This window comes from Chiloscyllium plagiosum, chromosome 40 (assembly GCF_004010195.1).
Source record: "Chiloscyllium plagiosum isolate BGI_BamShark_2017 chromosome 40, ASM401019v2, whole genome shotgun sequence".
Taxonomy (NCBI): Eukaryota; Metazoa; Chordata; class Chondrichthyes; order Orectolobiformes; family Hemiscylliidae; genus Chiloscyllium; species Chiloscyllium plagiosum.
This window is the reverse complement of record NC_057749.1, coordinates 2,610,901-2,635,490: the sequence shown is the minus strand read 5'-3', so window position 1 is coordinate 2,635,490 and position 24,590 is coordinate 2,610,901. Positions and strand designations below refer to the sequence as shown.

General features: G+C 42.3%; 1 protein-coding gene across 1 annotated transcript in view; it reads right to left on the bottom strand.

Annotated features, from left to right (window-relative positions):
* The window catches only part of LOC122542423 (fibrillin-1-like), a 598,619-nt gene that overhangs the window by 465,219 nt on the left and 108,810 nt on the right, over nt 1-24,590 (bottom strand). Inside the window, exon 7 of the mRNA XM_043680114.1 lies at nt 16,270-16,395. Within this exon, the coding sequence (XP_043536049.1) occupies nt 16,270-16,395 (126 nt within the window). The remainder of the gene's footprint in view (nt 1-16,269; nt 16,396-24,590) is intronic.

The following is a 24,590-nucleotide window of genomic DNA, read 5'->3' as shown; positions in this document are numbered from 1 at the left end:
GTCGCCTGAGCTAGAAATAGAAAGGTCGAGGAAGGGGAGGGTGGAATCTGAGACTGTCCAGGTGAATTTGAGGTCGGGGTGGAAGGTGTTGGTGTAGTGGATGAACTGTTCAACCTCCTCGTGGGAGCACGCGGCGGCGCCGATACAGTCATCGATGTAGCGGAAGGAAAAGGTGGGGGATGGGGCCAGTGTAGTTGCGGAAGATGGATTGTTCCACATATCCTACGAAGAGGCAGGCATAGCTGGGGCCCATGCGGGTGCCCATGGCTACTCCTTTCGTTTGGAGGAAGTGGGAGGATTGGAAAGAGAAGTTGTTCAGGGTGACAGTGTAGTATATTCTGCTTTCAGATTCTGGAATTGCTTTTCCAGGCTTAGGGGAAATGTCAATAGCTTGGAAAATTCCTTTTTACTTTTAGTCCAGGGCTCTTCCACAGAGTATTTAACTGAACTGGATGCACAGAGTAGTTGCTCCTGAGAAAGAAAAAAAGGTTGTTTAAAATGATTAAAAATTGGTTACTTCAGTGGAAAAAGTTTAGTTTAGATGTGTTTGGTTAAAAATCCAAAGGAGTTATATGAGTTATCTGAAGCTCAGTTATATGAGAAATCAAGGAAGAGGCTATCAGATTCTCATGACTGCGAATTGAAGCCAAGGCTAAGTCAAACTTTATGTACGAGATACTGTTTGCATTAATGCAATTATGTTCCTTCTGAGTGTTTCAAATCTTTAGAAGTATGTTGTCTAAAACTAGATTAGCTTATTCTATATTATTATTATTTTTCTGCAATATACTTATTTCATTGATAAAACCAAGAGGAGAGTGCAACTTACTGAAGAGTACAAAAAAGGCATGCAAGGACCAACACCAGGGATGCATAAAATTGATGAAGCGACAACACAGGACTGATAGCATGCAAAACAGCATAAGTAGCAAGTGATAGACAAGGGTAAGCAATTCCACAAACAACAGATCAAATCTAAATTCTTTTTCGGAAACAAGATGGTGGCCGAGTAGGGCTCCTGAGTCGGAGTTTGTTTGTTATGACCACTTTTCTGTTCTTTTTCTGTTTTTTTTTGTTTTTTTTTCTCTTTATATCTTTGTTTACTCCTTGTTCTGAGCTCAGATGGCATTGGCGGCAACAAGAGCCCAGCCTGGACCTTGAGCGAGCCCAGCACACGGGCCTCAATGGAGCAAAGCACGGAGGAGACTGTGCCCAGCATGGACCTCAAGTCAGCCATTACTTAATTTTTTGGGGTGAGCACAGGTCCTGGTATCAGAATCAACCGCTGCTACATCGGTGGAGGTGGCATCGGCAAGATAGGCCCAGCAGTGAAAGATGGTGCCTTAGGATCGACAACTTCATTGTTGGTTGCGTCAGGTGTAGACAGCAGCAAAGTGGTGGTGAAAGGGCATCAGAGCGACATCAACAAAGTGAGCCTAATGGTGAGAGATGCAACTCTGATGTTGGTGGCGCAGGCTGTGGCGAGGTTGAGGAGGAGTATTGGCCCAGCACCAAAAGATGATGCCTGAGAGTCGGTGACTTCGACATCGATTGGGTCTGGCATAGATGGCGGCAAAGATATTGTTGATGGCGATAAGTTGACTCAGTACTGATGCTCTTTCAGCTATACCTTTTTTCCCTTATTTTTAAATTATTCAAAATCACACCCGACTTGAGGTGACAAATGAAAGCTTTTCATTGTATTTTACTGCATTCATTCAGTAAAATCATTCATTCATTCAGTCATGAATCGTGGTGGGCAATCAAATAATTCAAAGGAGGAGGCAGCTCCATTTCTATCCCAATCCTCAATGTTTGGAAAATTCATTTTGATTTGATTTGATATGATTTATTGTAGTCACATGTACCTAAGTACAATGAAAAGCTTTGTTATGCAAGTAGTACAGGCAGATTATAGCAAACAAGGACATAAAGATCATATGGTGCGTTGAAGAAGCGAAGCATACTGGTTACACTGCATAGGAGGTGCGCAAAGCAAGATCAACATTAGCAAGATCAGCATTATTTGAAGTTAGAGTTCAGCAGTTTAATAACAGCAAGGAAGAAGTTGTTAGTGTGTTCAAACTTCTGTGTCTTATGCTTGATGGAAGACATTGTAGGAGAGCATTATCGTGTTGGAAGGGGTCTTTGATGACGTTGGCACCCTTTCCGTGGCAATGAGAAGTGTAAATGGAGTCCATTGATGGGAGGTTGGCTTCAGTGATGGTTTGGGCTGTGCATACAATCTTCTGTAGTTTCGTAAGGTCCTGGGCACAGCAGTTGCCATATTAAACCGTTATGCTCCCAGATAGTACGCTTTCTATGGTGTATCTGTTAAAGTTGCTAAAGGTCCTTATGGAATGCTGAATTTCCTAAGGTGAGCGAGGAAGAAGAGGCATTGTTGTGCCTTCTGGTTGTCAATTACTGTCACTCTTAGAAACTTGAAGCTCTCGATCCCTTCCATCTCAGTTTTGTTGACGTAGATGGGTGTGTCCTCCTCGTTTCTTTCTGAAGTCAATGATCAGTTCTTTTATTTTGCCAACATTGAGAGAAAGGTTATCATTGCACCATGATAACACATCAATACAAGAAAACAATCTGAAGCACAATCTTCAGCCAGAAGTGCCATCTTGGCCTCCTCTGGGCAGCCCAAGCATCGCAAATGCCAGTATAATCCAGAAACAGTTGGAGTAATTGGATCTATGGGTCCTAATAATATTCCAGTAATAGCATTGAAGACTTGCACTCCTGAACATGCTGCACTTAAACCAAGCTGATCCAGTACAGCTACAACATTGGCAGCTATCTGGCAATATGGAAATCTGCCCAATGTCCTTTACTCAAAAAACAGTATAAATCCACCTCAGTCAATTACCACCCTATTTGTCTACTTTCAATCATTAGGGAAGTTATGGAGGCATTATTAAGTGCTGGGAGAAAGTGAGGACTGCAGATGCTGGAGACCAGAATTGAAAAATGTGATGTTGGAAAAACACAGCAGGCTAGGCAGCATTCGAGGAGCAGGAGAATCGACGTTTCGGGCATAAGCCCTTCTTCAGGAATGAGGCTGGTGTGCCAGGCAGGCTGAGATAAAAGGTAGGGGGGAGGGGCGCTGGGAATACGATAGGTGGAAGGAGGTGAGGGTGATAGGCCGGAGAGGGGGTGGGGGCGGAGAGGTCGGCAAGAAGATTGCAAGTCAAGAGGGCGGTGCTGAATCCGGGGGTTGGGACTGGTCCCCACCTTCCACCCCACCAACCTCCGGATACATCGTATCATCCTCCATCATTTCTGCCACCTCCAAACAGACCCCACCACCAGGGATATATTTCCCTCCCCACCCCTATCAGCATTCCAGAGAGACCACTCCCTCCACGACTCCGTCAGGTCCACACCCCCCACCAACCCAACCTCCACTCCCAGCACCTTCCCCTGCAACCGCAAGAAGTGCAAAACCTGCGCCTACACCTCCCCCCTCACCTCCCTCCAAGGCCTCTTGCAATGGATCCTTCCATATCCGTCGCAAATCACTTGCATCTCCACACACATCATTTACTGTATCCGTTGCACCCGATACGGTCTCCTCTACATTGGGGAGAAAGTGAGGTCTGCAGATGCTGGAGATCAGAGCTGAAAATGTGTTGCTGGAAAAGCGCAGCAGGTCAGGCAGCATCCAGGGAACAGGAGAATCGACGTTTCGGGCATAAGCCCTTCTTCAGGAATGAGGAAAGGGCTTATGCCCGAAACGTCGATTCTCCTGTTCCCTGGATGCTGCCTGACCTGCTGCGTTTTTCCAGCAACACATTTTCAGCTCTACATTGGGGAGACAGGCCGCCTACTTGCAGAATGTTTCAGGGAACACCTCTGGGACACCCGCACAAACCAACCCAACCGTCCCGTGGCTGAACACTTTAACTCCCCCTCCCACTCCGCCAAAGACATGGCCTCCTCCAGGCGTCGTGTGAACCCTGACCACACTACGCCTGGAGGAAGAGCGCCTCATCTTCCGCCTAGGAACCCTCTAACCACACGGGATGAATATAGATATCTCCAGCTTCCTCATTTTTCCAGTTCCTCATTTCCCCTCACCCCACCTTATCTCAGTCCCAACCCCCGGTTTCAGCACCGCCCTCTTGACCTGCAATCTTCTTCCCAACCTCTCCGCCGCCACCCCTTCTCCGGCCTATCACCCTCACCCTCATCTCCTTCCACCTATTATTAACAGTGGTATCAAGTAACACTTGCTAACTAATTTACTGCTCACTGACTCCAAATGAGGAGAAAAACGCTGAACTACATGGAGGGAATTTGAGATTCACTGCCTCTGACATCAAGGCAGCATTTGACTGAGCATTCCTTAAAAAGCACTAGAAAACCTAATGTCAATATATTCAAAACCAATTCAAATTTGGCCAATCAGTTTAAATTATGTCCCAGATACCAAAATCCAATCAAATTTGAATTTGTTTTTGTTCCATGGCAGTGCAATGCCAGCTATTTGTTTCAACCAAATGTTACATTTTTAAATTGTTCAGCACACTCTATGCTTTCAGTCAGTCCTTGCTAGCTTCCTCCCTCTCAAAGATACAGTACACACCTACATCTTCATAACAACTGTTATGACACAGGGTAAACCCCTCTGCTAATTTCAACCCAACACACAGAGAAGCTCACCTTCCGCCACTACAGTTAAATTTTCGAGAGGCAAAGAACAATTCCAGATGTCACCAAAAAGAACAAAAATGTTAATTTTTACTTTAAAGTCCAACAGAGAACATTAAAATAAAAACTATTTCCAACCCCTTTCTCTTAAACCTATTGTTTACCTCCCACTCTACAATACTTGTCTGATTAAAAAACCCCAAATACGATTTACAAAAAAAAAGACATTTCAAAAACCAGCCAGCTGTCAATTCTTCTTTACAGATTTTCCTCTGTATTTTCCTGGGTCATCTTATCTTTGGTCTTCTGCTGCACAACTTTTTTATGGACAGGTACCTTTCAGAGAGCTATTCAGCGAGCAGTTTGTATTCGTTGGTGCTCTTTGCAGTTCTCCCCCAACTGTTCAAAATGTCTGGTTTTATACCCCAAAACATGACATCATTTCATTGGTTTGATGTCATCCCAAGTAGTAAAATTCAAATTCGAATGGATCTTGGTATCTGGGGTATAATTTAAACTGATTGGCCGAATTGGAATTGGTTTTTGTTCCATAGCAACGCAACTCCAGCTATTTGCTGCAACCAAATGTTACATTTCTTAAATTGTTCAGCACATTCTGTGCTTTTAGTCAGTCCTTGCCAACTTTTAAAGGTACAGTACACACCAACACCTTCATAACATTAGACAACACCTTCTAAACCAAAAGCAGTACCACCAAGCAGGACAAGGGCAATAGATACATAGGAAAACCACAATCTACAAGCTCCTATCCAAAGACTCCCACCATCCTAACTTGGAAACAAAGTCCAGTTCCTCCACTGTAATTGTATGAAAATCCTGGAACTCTCTCCCTAACAGCATTGTGTGTGTATACCTGCACCAAATGAACTGCAGCAGTTCAAGAAGGTCGTCCAACATTTCATGGATAATTTTTTATTAGTTCGAGTAGGGGATGTCTTAGAACCTTCACTGAGAGAATTATTAAACATTTAAACACAAAGAAAATATATACAAAAACCCAACATAGGTTTCAGAAATTAATATCTCACTTCAGAAATATGGTATAATTATTTGAAGAAGTGAAATAGCAAAATGCAGTGGATGTGGGTTTGGGGAGTCCAATAGGTGTGGCTTAAACAGACTACATAGATCATAGAACAGTACAACATAGTACAGGCCCTTCAACCCTCAATGGTGTGCCGACATTTTATCTTACTCTGAGATCAAACTAACCTACACACCCCACATGTGCCTATCCAAGGGTTGCTTAAATGTCTCTAATGTATCTGACTCTACTATGACTGCTGGAAGTGCATTCCACACACCCACCACTCTCTGTGTAAAGAACCTACCTCTGACATCTCTCCAAAACGTTCCTCCAATTACCTTAAAATTATGCCCCCTAATGATAGCCATTTCCACCCTGGGGAAAAAGTCTCTGGCCATCCATTCCATCTATGCCTCACATCTTATATACCTCTATCAATGTTACCTCTCATCCTTCATGGCTCCAATGAGAAAAGCCCTAGCTTGCTCAATATTTTTTCATAAGACTTGCTCTCCAGTTCAAGCAGCATCCTGGTAAATAGCGAGTTTTGAGAAGATTTGTAGCTCAGGTTGAGGTCATTAATCATTTCTGTAAGCATTCTGCAGCCGTTTCGCTCTGCTATACTTTTAGCTAGCAGGGTGTTAAGAGGAGGTTTGTATTTAAGACATTTAGGTAGTATCTATTTTCTTAGGCATTCATGCAGGAAGTGCAGCTGTTTGCGGGTGGCACTCTGTCGGATGGCATTCATTTCCCGTTTTTGGGCCATTTTTAGCGCATTGCACCCACAGGTCTTATTTCCAGGCCTCAACCTGAACCATCTTGGTAAATCTCGTCTGCACCCTCTCAAAGCTTCCACATATTTCCTGTAATGAGGCGACCAGAACTGAATACAATATTCCAAGTGTGGTCTCACCAGGACTCTATAGAGCTGCACCACAACCTCACGGCTCTAAAGCTCAATTCCCCCTCCTATTGAAAGCCATCACACTATACACCTTCTTAACAACCCTATCAAGTTGGGTGGCAACTCTAAGGGATCTACGGATGTGGATCCCAAGAGCCCCCTGTTCCTCCACACTGCCAAAAATCTTACCTTTAAACCTGTAATCTGCATTCAAATTCAACTTTCACACTTTTCCAGGTTGAATTCTATCTGCCACTTCTCAGCCCAGTTCTGCATCCTGTCAATGTCCCGTTGCAATCTACAACTGCCCTCCTCACTATCCACATCTCCACCAACATTCGTGTCATCAGCAAACTTACTAGCCCACTCTTCCACACCCTCATCCAAGTCATGTATAAAAATCGCAAAGCGCAGAGCTCCCAGAACAGATCCCTGTGGAACACCACTGGTCACCGAGCTCCAGGCTGAATACTTCCCATCTACTACCACTCTGTGTCTTCAATGGGTCAGCCAATTCTGTATCCACACAGCTAAATTTCCCTGTATCCCATTGTCTCCTTACTTTCTGAATGAACCTACCATGGGAACATTGTCAAACACCTTGCTAAAATCCATATACACCACATCTACTGCTCTAACTGCATCAATGTGTTCTGTCATATCCGCAAAAAATTCAGTAAGGCTTGTGAGGCATGACCTGCCGCTCACAAAGCATTGATGACTCTCTCTAATCAAGCTACGCTTTTCCAAATAATCATAAATCCTGTCTATCCAAATTCTCTCTAATAATTTGTCCACCACCAACATAAGACTGACTGGTCTGTAATTGCCAGGGTTAGCCCTATTCCCGTTCTTGAACATTTGCCACCCTCCAATGATCTGGTACTTTTCCAATGGATAGTGAGGACACAAAGATCATCGCCAAAGGCACAGCAATCTCTAAATTCACTTCCTGTAGAAACCTTGGGTATATCCCATCTGGCCCAGGGGGCCTATCTATCTTCATTTAATATTTCAAAATTTCCACACATCCTCTTTTTTTTTAACATCAACCTGTCCAAGCATATCAGCCTGTTTCACACTGTCCTCATAACCATTAATGTCCCTCTAAGTAGTGAATACTGAAGCAAAGTATTCTTTAAGGACTTCCCCTACCTCCTCCGACTTCAGGCACAAATTCCCTCTGCTATCCCTGATTGGCCTTACCTTCGCTCTGGCCATCTTCTTGTTCATCATATAAGTATAGAATGCATTGGGGTTTTCCTTAATCTGATCCACCAAGGCTTTTTCATGCCCCCTTCTAGCTCTCCTAAGTCCATTCTTCAGTTTCTTATTGGCTACCTTGTAACGCTCTTGAGCCTTGTCTGATCCTTGCTTCCTCAACCTTAAGTAAGCTTCCTTCTTCCTCTTGACTAGACGTTCCACATCCCTTGTCATCCAAGGTTCCTTCACCCTGCCATGCCTTCCTTGCCTCAGTGGGATAAACCTATCCAGCACTCGCAGCTAGTGCTCTCTAAGCAACCTCAATTTTTCTGTTGTGCAATTCTGAGAATATCTGTTCCCAATTTATGGTCCACAGTTCCTGCCTGAATGCATTGCAATTCCACATCCCCCACATTTACTGCAACTTTGTCCTCATAGAAACATTTGACACATTACACAGTAAAATATTTTTAAAATTATTTACAGTGCCTTTTTTGACCAGTAGTCATGCAAAATAATTTTAGAGCAATTGGAAACCATTAAGAATATAAAATAGAGCAAGTGACACAAATTAGGATTTAATGCTTTTAAGAAGGGGTGAAGTATAGAGCTGAAGTTAAAGGCAGTTTTTCTGAATTGTTGCAATTGGGTTGGTCGACTGCAACTATTCACCAAACACAGCAATAATTTAGATGGAGGACTAAAGAGTACCCACATTAAAAAAAAAAATCCAACATAGTATATGCTTCCTCTGGTTTTCTCTGGGTGCTCCAGTTTCCTCGTACAATCCAAAGATGTGCAGGTCAAGTGAATTGGTCATGCTAAATTGCCCACAGTGTTAGGTGCATTAGTCAGGGGTAAATATAAGGTAGGGGAATGGGTCTGGGTGATTTACTCTTTGGAGGGTCATGTAGATCTGCTGGGCCAAATGGCCTGTTTCCATACTATCAGGAATCTAATCTAAATAATTTTGAGCACAAAACTGAATGAAAAGTGAAAAATATGAAATTCAGTGTCAGTAAAGCTGATGTGGCACATGATGAAATTATTATGCTCTGAATGGGAGGGAGGATGGGGAGTTGGTTGATGATAAATAATAGGTATTTTAAGGAAATCAGAAATACAAGACTTTGAAGGCAGCACTTAGCTCACATCATTGTTGAAAATCATTCACTAACTGGTACGATTGTCCGCATAGGACATGCCATATCACTAGTTGTGGATTCTTTGAGTCCTTGCGTTGCTGATAAGCCTGAATCAAGAGCCACATCTCTGATCACACATTTGGCAGGTGTTTCCAAGAGGTGGAATTAGACTTTAGCATTTCAGTTGATCAAGGATGAGAAGCTTTTATCAATCTTGCAAACACTGCCCATACCACTGGGAAACTTGCTGTTGACAAGGTGAAGACTGGCAGCAATGAAGATGGTATTCTTTTCTCAAATTCAATTTCTGTAGCTCCTCTTGTTGACAAGTGCTCTTGAAGAATAGTGTTCCTTCATAAAGGAAGCTCCTCCAAGTCAGCTTCTTTTGAACAAGAGTCTCCCATGTGCTGGGGGAGAAAGTGAGGTCTGCAGATGCTGGAGATCAAAGTTGAAACTTTATTGCTGGAACAGCACAGCAGGTCAGGCAGCATCCAGGGAACAGGAGATTCGACGTTTCGGGCACAGGCCCTTCTTCATGTTGCATTTGTTGAAGGAAACATTCACGGAGTCTTTGAAATGCTTCCTTTGTCTTCTTTCCATTCGAGTGTGTTTCTTACCTGGGTCAAGAGAATTTTCTTTGGTAGTCAGAAACCAGACATCCTAAGCACATGGTTGACCCAGTGGGGTTGGTTTCAGATGATTTGGCCTTGACAATGGACCCATTGGATCGTCCAAGGACACTGATGTTAATATGCCTGTTCTCCCAACTGATGTAGAAAATCTATCTCAAACTTCGCAAGGGTACTGAGGTGTCATCCACACGCAGTCCAAGTTTAGGAGCCACACAGAAGTATCCAAAGGATGCTACCTTAGACACAAGGATCTTAATTTCAGTATGGATGGCACAGTCATTGAAGACTCTCGCTGACAGATTAGATGCAGTTTTGGATCTCCGCATTGATTTTAACCTTAGATGAGAAATGGCTATCTAGGTAAGGGAAATGTTCCATCTTTGAGAAGATCTCCTTGTTGATCTTAATGGAGGAATAGGTCAGAAATGCCCTAGGATGGGTTGATAGAGGACTCAAGCCTACTTGAGGCTCAGACCAATCCATCTGTGTGCTCCCGCAAAGGCGTTAAGTAAAGTATGAAGAGTCTCTTGCAAGAGAACAATGATCATATTATCATCCACATACTTAAGTTCCACAAGCTATATCAGTGCCCTTTTTTTTCATCAATCTTGCAGATACTGCCAATTCTATTAGGAAACTTGCTGTTGACAAGATGAAGACTGGCGGCAATGAAGATGGAGAAAAGGGTACGTGGCAATGATGCATCTCTGCTTGACTCCTGTCTTGACTTCAAAGGTTTCTGTCACAATACTATTGGTGAGGACTGTTAACAACATCTTGTCGTGGAGGAGGTAGAATTTGTTGATAAATATCTCCAGACAGCCAGCCTTTGACAAGGTCTTACTTAGCACTTCTCAATTGATTCAGTCAAAAGCTATGGTCAGATTGATGAAGGCCATAGATTAGTTGGTGTTGTTCCTGGTATTTATCTTGTAATTGTCAAGCTGTGAAAATCATGTCCATACTTCCATGGTTTGGTCAGAAGCCACACTAGGTTTCTGGGAGGATTTTTTCAGAAACTGAGACAGGGCACTTGGCAAGGATTCAAGGTGACAATCTTCCCACTGATGGAGAGTAGGGAGATTCCTCAATAATTCCCATAGTCTACTTCACCTCCTGTCTTGAAGATGGTGATAGCGTCCCAGATATTGGCAGGAATTTCTTCCTTGTCCCAAATTTTCAAGAACAGTTGATGGAGAAGACAGGTTAGACCTGCACCTCCAAGTTTGAAAATCTTCACTAGAATCCAATCCATTTAGAGTCAGACAGTCATATAACACAGAAACAGGCCCTTCAGCCTGACTCATCCATGCTGACCAGGTTTCCTAAAGTGAACAAGTTTGGCCCATGTCCCTCTAAAACTTATCCTATCCATGTACTTGTTGAAGTGTCTTTTAGCTGTTGTAATGGTACCTGTCTCTGCCACTTCCTCTGGCAGCTTGTTCCATATAGACAGCATCCTTGTGTAAAAAGTTGCATCTCAGGTCCCTTTTTAAATCTTTCCCCTCTCCCCAATAACCTATGCCCTCTGATTTTGGACTCCCCCGCCCTAGGAAAAAGATCTTGGCTATTCACTTTATCTATGTCCCTCATGATTTTATAATCCTCTATAAGGTCACTCCTCAGCCTCCTATGCTCCAGGATGAAAAGTCCCAGGTAAAAACAATGACTGCAGATGCTGGAAACCAGATTCTGGATTAGTGGCGCTGGAAAAGCATAGCAGTTCAGGCAGCATCAGAGGAGCAGTAAAATCAAAGTTTCGGGCAAAAGCGAAAAGTCCCAGCCTATCCAGCCTCTCCTTATAACTCAAACCTTCCAATCTCAGTAACAACCTTGTGTATCTTTTTTTCCACCCTTTAGCAGGGCACCCAAAATTGCGTGTAGTTCTCCAAATGTGGACTTATCAATGTCTTGCACAACGTAATATGACATCCAACTCCTGTACTCAATGCCCTGGCCAATGAAAGCAAAGGTTCCAAATACCTTCTTCATCATCCAATCTACCTGTGATGCAACTTTCAAGGAAGTATGTACCCACACCGTTAGGTCTCTGTTTGACAACACACCTCAGGGCCCTATTATTAACAGTGAGAGTCCTGCCTTGGTATGTCTTCCAAAAATGCAACACCTCACACTTAACTAAATTAAATTCCATCAGTCATTCCTCAGCACACTGGCCCAGTTGATCAACATCCCGTTGTACTCTTAGGTAACCTTCACTGGCCACCATATCACCCATTTTGGTGTCATCCACAAACTTACTAACCACACCTCCTATTTTCTTATCCAAATCATTTGTATAAATAATGAACAACAGTGGGCCCAGTTCCAGTCCTTGCGGCACACTGCTGGTCGTAGGCCTCCAGTCAGAACAACCCCTACCGCCCACTCTCTGTCTCCTATCATCAAGCCAATTTTGTATCCAAAGTCTCCCTGAATCCCATGTGATATAACGTTGCTAACAAGTCTACTATGATGAACCTTGTCGAAAGCCTTGTTAAAGTCCATATAAACAGTATCTACTGCAGTGTCCTCATTTATCTTCTTGGTCAACTCTTCAAAACGTTCAATCCAATTTGTGAGACATGATTACCTTCACACAAAACTATGCTGACAATCCCTAATTGGTCCCTGCCTTTCTAAATGTATGTGGATCTTGTCTCGCAGAATCCCCTCCAACAACTTACTTACACTGACATTAGGCTCATCGCCTTTCATTCCTTGCAGCCGTTCTTAAATAATGACACAATGTTAGCCACCCTCCAGTCTTCTGGCGCCTCGCTCTTGATGGTCAATAATACAAATATCTCCACTAGATGCCCTGCATTTTTTTTCCCAGCTGCCTGCAATATCCTGGGATACACTTGATCAGGTCACAGGATTTGTGTACGTGTATGCGTTTTAAGACCTCCAGCACCATCTCTTCTGTAATGTGGACACTTTTCAAGACATCACCAAGTTCCCTAACTTCCACATCTTTCTCCATGGTAAATACTAACAAGAAAAATTTGTTTAGGATTTCATTCCTTCACTGCAGCTCTGCACATAGATGGCCCGTTTGATCTTTAGAGGCCCTATTCTCTCCCTCATTACTTTTTTGACCTTAACTAATTCAAGCCTATCCGAGCCCTTAACACCATGGTAGTCCCAGTCTGTTTGGAAAGTTAAAATTATTTATGGCAACCCTGTTGCTGTTACAGCTATTTACAATCTCCCTATATATTTGCTCCTTAATTTCATGCTGACTATTGGGGGCCTCTGAGGCTTTTCTATTCTTCATCTTTGATGGGACGTTGGAGGATTCAAATACATTTTAACTGTAGATCGTAAGAGTTCTTTGAGGTGCGCTTGCTGTCATAATTTGCTTTTTTCTCTATCTCTCAAAAAGGTTACTCTACACCAGCTTGAGACCAAAGGTTTGTATTTTGCCTTGGTAGCATTGAAGCAGCCAGGTATCATGACTGTTGGCAAGCAGTTGCAACTCCTTAGCTTTCTGAGTCTGCCATTGTTTCTTGATTCTATGACTCAGCCTTTGTTGTTTGAAGAGTTCTCCTCTTTAACTCGTTGGTGATGTCATTTTGCAAGGTAAGGAGAACTATCCTCTTCTTATTGATGAGGTCTTGGATGGTGTGGTCATTTGTCAAACCAGTCTTGGTGTTTCCTCATCTTATAGCCAATGGTTTGTTCATTATAATGACATGATGGCTGTTTTCAGCTCTTTTCAGATTTCCTCCACTCCGTTAAAATGAACTTGGAGAATTTGGTGAAGACATTGTTCAAAGTTTGATCATCTGCTTTTTTCTGAATTTTCTCTTCATTTTCAGCTGTTTCTGGTGGCATATGATGGACATAGGGCAGTGGATGAACCGGTAGTCTGTCCAAAAATCACCTACACTAGTCATCCCTTTGGTAATGAGAATTTATTTTTGATCTTGGAATTGAATGATTACGCAATCGAGCAGGTGCCAGTGGTTTGATCATGGATGCCACCAAGAAGTCTTGAGCTTAACATTTTGCGGAATTGTGTGTTGGTGATGACCAGTTGGCATTCCTCACATTTGATGAGCAGGAGAATCACATTGGAGTTGCAATTCCTGACTCCTTCCTTTCCAGTTTCGGGAGTCCTCTCCAACCTTGGCATCCAAGGAGGATAGTTTATCTTCCTGAGGGATGCTGGTGAGCATGGTGTCCAGGATGGAGTACAAGCTTTATTTGGATTCATGTATGTCATTAAGGGGTGGGGCATATGCACTCAAAATCATTGGCTTGGTTCTTGGTAAGTTGTTACCAATAGGAAGCTATGAGATTCAGTTGATGAGTTCACTCTTAATTCTAATTTCACTTGCCCTGGATTGATCCTCAGGTTTTCTTTTCCAAGAGGTATAACGACCACCTTCTTCTGTCAGCTGCCCTTTGTCTTCTTTTCACGTGTCCTGCAGGGCAGCAATATCAATGATGAAGTGGCTGAGTTCACAGGTAATAAGGACAGTACTTCATTCCAGGTGATTGTTTTGTTCATTATCCATGATTTTTCCTTACATTCCATGTTCCAAGATTGAGTTTGACTTTGATTTTCAGGCTGCAGGTAGATGCATGGTTTTCTAACCAGGTGGGTAATGGAATAGACTAGTTTTAGGGCACCATTTCTAGCCCATTCCTCATGTGGAGTAAGAGCTATGGATAGAGTCATACGGCATGGTAACTGGCCCTTCGGTTCAACTCATCCATGGAGACCAAGTTTCCCAAACTAAACTAGTCCCATTTGCCTGTATTTGGCTATATCTCTCTCAACCTTTCCTATTGATGTACCTGACCAAACATCCTTTAAATGCTGTAGAAGAGGGTTGCTCAGCTGTGAAGGCAGTTGCCAAAATGCTCTCCTGTTCTTATTCCAAGAGTGAAATGACTGAATCAAACTTCACCACTTACACATCGGTTCAAACTTGTAAACTTCCAGATCTCACAACTGTGTTCATGTCACTACCCGCCTAATCCTGCAGAGTTTGTGTTGTGTGCATGGAGGCTTTGAAGTCCTCCACATAGACGTCTTGTGTGAGACATTTTTTTCCACTCCATGGATTTCTGCCTTGCTGTGGAGAGGCTTGAGTATTCCATTAATCCTGAGAGCAATGCTATCAGGAAATCTCAGTTCCTGGCATGGCCAGCCATGATAGCAAGGTTAAACGGGAAGAATGAGACAAAGCTCAATGAAAATCAAGGGCTCATTACTGATTCAGGCAGATGACATTCATGTGATATTTACAATTCTGACAGCAGATGAAGGCTTGCAGCATACCCAGTCATCAAGGTTTCTTTGCCATTGGAACTGTATCTACTTTGTGTCAAGGTCCATGTGTTCATTGATGTGCAACAGCACTCTCATGTTATATTTTTAAAAAGCCATATAAAAATTTAATGGAATACTGAGTTTAATGTCGAGTGAACTATAAATGTTGAGATTTACTGGTGAATCAAGACCAAGTAGAAATAAATTATGATGAGTAATTCAAAGCTCAATTACAGGAGGACATAAATTGACGATTACATACATGATATTTTAGACGGGAGAGGAGAAACCTTTTTTTATGAGTAGCCATAAGGCTGTGAAATTCACTGTTGGAGCTCGTGACTAAAAGAGAGACTAATCCAATATTAATAAATTAGATGAGTGATTTGAAGAAAAGGTGAGGAAAGGGATGTGGCAACAGGGTGGGCTTATCAGGGTAAACACAACATTGACTAAATAGACCAAATGTTCTGCTTCATAGTTTCTATAGAAATTTAGGATGCAGCAAACCTATTTTAATAAGAAATATAAACTATGTGAGAATTTAACAGTAAATTCACAGCTGCAGTAGAGATGATTCATAGCTGTGGCAAAGACAGATTTACTAATTTCAAAATACTGCCTCACTTCCAGTAGAGCACTGACATGACAAGGTGTGTGGAAACAACCATAAAAACAAATGTTATCAACTATATTTACATTCTAGGATACATCTTATTTAATGAGTACATCTTTGTTATGATTTTTAATTTTCACACAAATTCTAAAAACAATGAAGATAGAATTATTTATTGAGTGATTTGTTTTTGTTGTTAAGTATATATAAAATTCCAGAATCCCATGCAAGGACTGCACAAAACACTACATAGGACAAACAGGAAGACAGCTAACGATCCCGACCAACTATCCTTAGTAGCCACACACGCAGATGACAAGCAACATGAATTCGACTGGGACAACAATGCTATTATAGGACAAGCCAAACAGAGGACAGCCAGGGAATTCCTAGAGGAATGGAACTCATCCACAGATTCAATCAATAGAAGAATTCCTAGAGGCATGGCACTTATCCACAGATTCAATCAATAAGCACATCGACCTGGATACAATATACCGACCACTGCAGCGGACAGCTGGAACTGACAACCGGAAGCGGCAGATTCAAACCACTATAAATGTCGGAGGAAACATCTCAGAAGCGCTTCACAGGAGGCTCCCAAGCACTGAGGATGTCACCTAGACAGGGGACGAAATGTCTGCAACACAAATTCCCAGCTCGGCAAACAGACTACAACAATTCCGGAATGCAAACGTCTACAGTCAATAAAATCAAAATCAATGATTTTTAAAATATTTGTTGTGCACTGATCTCTAATATATTTTTGTCTTACCTTCACATTTTTGAGTCACTTCACTAAATCTATGTCCAGCTGGGCATTTGCATTCAAAGGAGCCTACGGTATTTATACAATTTCCTCCACTACAGCTTCCTGGAATAGCTTGACATTCATCGACATCTATCAAAGTAAATGAAAATATTTTATTAATTCAATCTTTTATTTTCAAAAATTGCACAACCCTTAGTAATATTCAACAACAAACCATTTACAATTATCTTTCTATTTACTGTATCCATGTTGTAAATTTTATTAGCAAATTTTAAGGAGTCAAATCTGTAAAGATCCTGCTCCTCCCATGGATCTGCACAGTACAAGAAATCATTTTCACATTCCTATTCACCAACGTACTTAGGGACAATTAGACTACTCAGATTCCCGTTGACACCATTTATTAAATTATCTTGGAAATCAAAGTAGAACACAAGTTTCACTTGAGCTTTTTCTCTGGTCTGATGTTAAGCATATAAAAGAGTTCAAGAAGACAATCCTTTTAATTTATCAATAATGTGCCACTTCCAAAAACTTATTTCAGTAACAGAAAAGAGGCAAATGGAATCCATAAATGTAACCAACATTAAGCAACAGTGAATTTCACCAACAAGATTGTACTGATTTTAAATTTCAAGTACTTTTTAAATTTTTCCACCTATAAATTAAAATCGTCAATTTTAACAGTTCAGTGAACAAATATAATCACATATATTGTACTTTTCAAGTCAAAAGTGCATATTGCAATTTATCTTAATTTGAAGTGGAGTAAATACACTCGGCACTTTTAACAAACTCAAGATTGTCACTCCATCAGCCTGAAGAACCATCAGACTGTTTTAACAGGTCATCTGTTTGTACTTCGAGTGAATTGATTTGGACAATTTGAACCCTGGAATTCATTGGAGACACACATTCTGAAAGAAACATCAATTGTGATGTTCAGAGAGGATTCAAGCTGTGAAAACAGGCTCAAACGAATTTTGTTCTTGCTCTATCACTAACCGTCAGAAAAATAAGTTCCTTCTAAAAATGGTTAATTGCATGGAATGTTACTGAAACAAATTCAGCTGCAAGTGTTATATGAAGCCTCTAATTTTCAGATTGTTATCAGTTTCTGGCATCTTGGGTAAATTACCAGCCAAGAAACAGTGAAAGCATATATCAGAGAGATTGGGCAAGAGAAGGTAAAACTGCTGCTTCACAGCGCCAGGAACCCGGTTTCAACCCCACCCTCCGGCGACTGACATGTGGAGTTTGCACATTCTTCCATGTCTGCGTGGGTTTCCTCTATTTGCTCTGGTTTCTTCCCATAGTCCAAAGATGTGTGGGTTAGATGGACTGGCCATGCTAAATTGCCCATAGTATGCAGGAATGTGTAGGCCAAGTGGATTAGCCGTAGGAAACGCAGGGTTACAGGGATGGGGAGGTCTGGGTGGGATGACCTTCGGAAGGTCAGTGTCGACTTGATGGGCCGAATTGCCTATTTCCACTCTGTGAGGATTTTACAATTGTAGAAGGCTCTGACAATAAGTGTTACTTCTATGAGCCTCCACAAGAAACACCATGTTAGAAGCTTAATGATCTGACACAGGTTAGATGTGGTAATCAGAATTTAATAGACCTTCCAAGAACTCCCATTGTTTGACACTAGTTTATTCCTGATGTCTGAAACTTCGATTCTCCTGCTCCTTGGATGCTGCCCGGCCTACTGTGCTTTTCCAGCACCACACGGGCGGCACGGTGGCACAGTGGTTAGCACTGCTGCCTCACAGCACCAGAGACCCGGGTTCAATTCCTGCCTGAGGCGACTGACTGTGTGGAGTTTGCACGTTCTCCCCGTGTCTGCGTGGGTTTCCTCCAGGTGCTCCGGTTTCCTCCCACAGTCCAAAGATGTGCAGGTCAGGTGAATTGGCCATGCTAAATTGTCCGTAGTGTTAGGAAAGGGGTATATGTAGGGGTATGGGTGGGTTGCGCTTCGGCGGGTCAGTGTGGACTTGTTGGGCTGAAGGGCCTGTTTCCACACTGTAAGTAATCTAAAAAACCTTTTGACTCTGATCTCCAGTATCTGCAGACCTCACTTTCTACGAGTTTATCTATCCTCATTATGTGAAGATTTTCCAAAATTTCAACATTGATATCCTGGAGATTCTACAGAATGGTTTACACTGCCATCCTTTATCAACAAGCATTCTTCCATTGACAGTTTTACATGAAATGTCACACAGAAAGTTTCACATGATGCACAACTGCTGTTTCACACATCTGCAAACATGTTACCATGATATTAGGTTCCATCACACTGCAACTGGAAAACATCACCTACATTTTTCTTTACAAAGAGTAAAAGGAAGGAGGAAGCCTGACAATAGATTACCCAACCAACGTTCACCCAATATAATAAACACATGGCAGCAGTTGGGAAAGCAGTCAGGAGGAAAGAAAGTGTGAACAAAAGTGTGAAAGAAATGAAAGTTTTGTTATCACATTCTACTACTCTTCCTCCTTAAGCTATATGAACACAGAAAACCTATGGGCACACTGGATTGATATTTTCTTTTAGTTACTTAGTCAAGTCACAAACTCAGCTACTCAAACATTTTTAAATCTCTCCCACTGTTCACAACAATGCACATGAGACATTAATGAGCCATCAATTCCTTGGAGATACTAACAAAAGGATAACCACAAAAGCATCGCATACAGCATGGTGACCAGGAAATGCAGGGGTTATAAGTTATTATCACACTGCTTCTTCTGAAATAGGAGATTTACTGAGGAGCTATGGGGCAAAAATCATGAGATTATTCACTTTAATAAAGTGCAAATATTCTACATATATTAGATATATATGCATGCAATATATATGGTCTTCCAAAATAAGCAAATAACAGGGGAACTGGTAGCATCAACCACACCATGACAGAAACATTGCAGCACTGTAGGTTAACCTGAAATGTGATAGCTTTACTCAGATTTGCAGTTAACAACCTACTTAGAATCATAGAGTAATATAGCATGGAAACAGGATATTTGGTCCAAACAGGTCCATGGTGTCCACTCAGTTAGTTCCAAATGCACGCATTTGGTCCATATCCCTCTAAACCCATCCCATCCATGTACCTATCAAAATGTTTTTTTAAATGTTGCTATTGTACCTGCCTCAACCACGTTTTCCTCGCCTTTCACCCGACCAACCTCCACATAAACCGCATCATCTGCCGACATTGCTGATATTTCCGCCACTTACAAACCGACCCCACCCCTATCCACTTTCCGCAAAGACCGTTCCCCTCTGTGACTACCTGGTCAGGTCCATGCTCCCCAACAACCCACCCTCCCCTCCTAGCACCTTCCCCTGCCACCGCAGGAATTGCAAAACCTGCACCCACACCTCCCCCCTCACCTTCATCCAAGGCCCCAAAGGAGCTTTCCACATCCACCAAAGTTTCACCTGCACATCCACAAATGTCATTTATTGTATCTGTTGCCCCCCTTGCGGTCTCCTTTACATTGGGGAGACTGGATACCTTCTTGCAGAGCACTTTAGGGAACATCTCCAGGACACCTGCACAAATCAACCCCACCATCCCGTGGCCGACATTTCAACTCCTCCCTCCCACTCTGCCGAGAATATACAGGTCCTGGGCCTCCTCCACCGCCACTCCCTCACTGCCCAACGCCTGGAACACTTCAACCCCAGGGCATCAATGTGGACTTCACCAGTTTCCTCATTTCCCTCCCCCGCCATCTCATCCCAGTTCCAACCTGCCAGCTCAGCACCATCCTCATGACGTGTCCTACCTGCTAATCTTCCTTCCCACCTATCTGCTCCACCCTCCTCTCCAACCACCTCCCATTTACCTCTCCACCCTGGAGACTCCCTACCTCATTCCTGATGAAGGGCTTTTGCCCGAAACGTTGATTTTCCTGCTCCTCGGATGCTGTGCTTTTTCAGCACCACTCTAACCTTGACTCTGATCTCCAGCATCTGCAGTCCTCACTTTTGCCATGTTTTCTAGCAACCCATTCCATATACACACCACTCTCTGCATGAAAAAGTTGCACCACATTCCCTCCTTAAATCTATGCCCTCTAGTTTTGAATTCCCATTCCTGGGGAAAAAAAAGGCTATATGCATTCATCCTGTATATGCCCCTCATGGTTTTATATACCTCAATAAGGTCACTTCTCACTCTCTTATGTTCCAAGGAATAAAGTCCTATCCTGGCAACCTCTCCCTATTAGTCCTGGCAACATTGTCCTAAAAATTTTCTTTGCACTCTTTCCATCTTAACTATGTCTTTCCTATAACAGGGTGACCAAAGCTGTACACAATACTTCAAGTGCGGCCTCACCAACGAATTACACAACTGTTAAATAATGTCTTAACTCCTATGCTCAATGCTTCAAACGATGAATGGCAGCATGCTAAATGCCTTCTTCCCCACCCTTTCTACCTGTGGTGCCACTTATAAAGAACAATGTACTTGTACACCTAGGTCCCTCTGTTTCACAACACTCCTCAGGATCTTACCATTTACTGTATAAGTCCTACCTTGGTTTGACTATCTAGAGTGCAAAACCTCACACTTATCTGTATGGAATTGCATTTGGTAATCCTCAACCCTCTTCCCCATCTGATCAAGATCCCTTTGTATTTTTAATAACTTACCTGGCTATCAATGATGCCTCCTAATTTTGCTAAAAATCACATAAGACCAGGCTATAGTCCAACACGTTTATTTGGAAGCTCTAGTTTTCAAAGGACTGCTTCTTCATCAAGTGGTTGTGAAGCAGGAACATAAGACACAGAATTCATAGCAAAAGATTACAGTCATACAATGAACAAACCTAGATTGTTAAATCTTTCATCTTTTAGAATGGATTGCTGGTTTTGGTTTACATGCATTTTCCCTTGTAATCGCAATTCCTTGACTGATTCAAAACCTATCTCAGCCTTGAATATACTATGCATAATTGATTAATGTCTTGCCATTTTACATGCTCTTATTATCATCTGATTTATTTATTTTTTCCAGCATCTCCTGGTTATATTTTCTTCTTTATCTCCACACTACTGTCTAATGGCGGTGGTGCTTATATTTTCCCCAGCACCCATATTGTGTGCGTGTGCAGGTGAGACACAGTGAAAGACAACAGGTGTACAAATCTTTCTTCAATTTCCACCACCAGGAAAAAAGGAAGCACCTGGGTGGACAGTGACAAGCAATGCTCTTCTCATCAAAGGGCAATGCTACATGATCAAAAAGGTGAAGGGAAGGGTAGGATTAAATCAAAATAGAGTTGAAGGGGGAAATAAAACACACCACTCCTTGCGGTGCCCACCTCCCCTGAAAAGCTCGAGGGAGTTGGGAGATACCGCGTGCTCCTTCTCCAAGGACACCCGAGCTCGGACATAGCTGTGGAAGATCGGCCATAACAACCACATACACGACCCGTTGCCTGGACCTGTTTATGGCCAGTTTGGCCAGGCCCAGGAGCAAACCCACGAGGACGTCTTCTGACCTACCCTCCATCTGTGCCCGGGGAGCGTGGGACTGAAGTGCAACCAGAGACAGAAAAGAAGGTTTTTAAGAAAATCAAAAAGAGAGTGCAAATGCCCACACCCAATATATACATGGTACACGGACTCCGCAGCACCACAGAAGAAACAGTTGGACTGGGAGCCCATGAACCACCGCAACCTGTGGTTGCAGGGGACTGCTGCATGCAGCACCCTCCACCCCAGATCACTAAGCAAAAGCAGGAGGACGACTCCTGCATAGAGAGCCCTCCATTGGAGATCCCCACTGCCAGGTGGCAAATGGGCACACCAAGGCGTGTCCAGGCGGTAGATGAGGGAAAAGAGGTGGATGATGTGCAACAGCAGTCTATACAGAGCTATTACCTGATTTACTCTCTGTTCTACTGTGTAGCTACTGGCAGTGGTCCTGTAGACTACTCCCATCAGTGTCCTCTTCTCCTTGTTACTTCTTACATCCAACTATATAGATTCTGCATCTTCTGATCCAATATCATGATTTATATATTGTAGAATGGCCTATTGGCAAACACCATTTGTGTTCAAGAGTGATTGGTCTCTTTCTGTTGATTTTTCTTTACTCTTTCAAAAGGAGAGATAGCAAAGTATTTCCTCTGGCAGTACTTCTATAGAATTGATGAGGCATGCAAATTGAAACCCCATTTCAAAGCCAAAGCTTTTAAAGAAATAGCAAGGAAAGGAACAAAAAAAATAGAAATATCTGGTCAATTCTTTCTAATTGCCTAATGTGATGTGATGTGATGTGAATCAACATCCAAAGATGTACAGTTTAGGTGAATTGGTCATGGTAAATTGCCCATAGTGTTTAGGGATGTGCAGCTTAGGGGCATAGTCAGGGGAAATGTCGAGTAATAGTGTAGGGGAATGGGTCTGGGTAAGATATTCTTCAGAGGGTCAATGTGGACTTGTTGGGCTAAATGGCTTAATTCCACACTGTAGGGATTCTATATGTTTCTATATAACTACAAGCAGCTGGCATCATAGGACACCTGTTTTATATTGGATATAAATTAATCCAGCAATAATGAAAAATAAGATATATATATTCCAATGCAATTATAGCCTTATTTCTTTGAAAGAATAAGGGCATAGTGGTCAGGTTACTAGCCTAGTAATCCAGAGGTCCAGTGATTCAAATCCCAACATAGTAACTGACGCCATTTAAATTCAGTTATCGAATCATAGAGTCCTGCAGCATGGAGACAGGCACTTTGGCACAAGTTGACCACACTAACTCCATTTCCCTGCACTTGGTCCATATCCTTCTAAACCTTTCCTATCCATGTATTTGCCCAGAATGCCCTGTAAATGTTGTTAATGTACCTGCCTCAACCACTTCCGCTGGCAGCTCATTCCATGTGTGTACCACCTTCTGCATAAAAAAGTTGCCCCTCAGGTTCCTGTTTATTCTTTCCTCTCTAACCTTAAACCGATACCCTGTAGTCCTTGATTACCCAACCCTAGGAAAACACCTGTACTAAATCTGTATACAAAATTAGCCTCAGTTAACTCGCAAAAATTCATCTGCTACACTACTGCCCTTTAGGGTGGGAAATCCCAATGACTCCAGACCCAAAGCAATGCAGCCATCTCATGAAAGAACAAAGAAAATGGTGACACAGTGGTTAGCACTGCTGCCTCACAGCACCAGAGACCCGGGTTCAATTCCCGCCTCAGGCAACTGTCTGTGTTGAGTTTGCACATTCTCCTCGTGTCTGCGTGGGTTTCCTCCGGGTGCTTTGGTTTCCTCCCACAGTCCAAAAATGTGCAGGTCAGGTGAATTGGCCATGCTAAATTGCCCATAGTGTTAGGTCAAGGGGTGAATGTAGGGGAATGGGTCTGGGTGGGTTGCTCTTCGGAGGGTCGGTGTGGACTTGTTGGGCCAAAGGTCCTGTTTCCATGCTGTGAGTAATCTAATCTAATCTAAATAAATTGATAAATAAATAAATCCATCCATTTTCAGATGGTGTCGAGAAGTAGAGCTGAACTTGGACAAAAACATGGAAGAAATAGATCTCTCCTCAATATTATATTCTATCAAACAGATTAATCCTAAATTTTAGAAGCAGAACCAAGGCATTTATTCTTTAGTGGATGAGTGGACAAGTGAGTTTTTGGATGGGATTTACATCCGTTGCTGAATGACAAATAAGTGCTCAGAAATTTATGAATTTGATACTCGTGCTTCAGATTATGTGATGATATGAATTTTTAACCTCATTATTAATTTTAAGACGGTTTAATAGTTGAATTCAATTCTCACTGAGTGAATGCTTTCCTTCATATTAATTGCAGGAATTTACTCAATAGTTTTGAATATAAACATTTGTAGTTTAACTGTTCTGTGTAGCATCTAAAGAAACACAAATCTGAATCCCAATGATATGTCTGACATCTGGTAATTTTTAAAAATTATAATAAATATATTATCTTAAAATCAATGCCTGAATACAAGCACTGTCCTTTAAGCAAGTATACAATTTTCCAAATTCAAATGTGTGATACTAGTAAGTGCACCAGTCTAGGAAAGCTTCCTTTTTAATCTTTCCATATTTCCTTCCAGACACAGATAACAGAAGAATTTACACAGCTGGAGGAATTAGAATGGAAGCCAAATGCAGCACAGAATCTTTCCAAAAGCTTTAGTGGAGCAAGCTATGATAGGGCTGATCAGCAACATAGTTTCTGCTGAGTGGGCCTCAGTTCAGACAGAGGTTGAGCACTTTTGTTAGCAATAATATAGATTTAATCTAAAGTA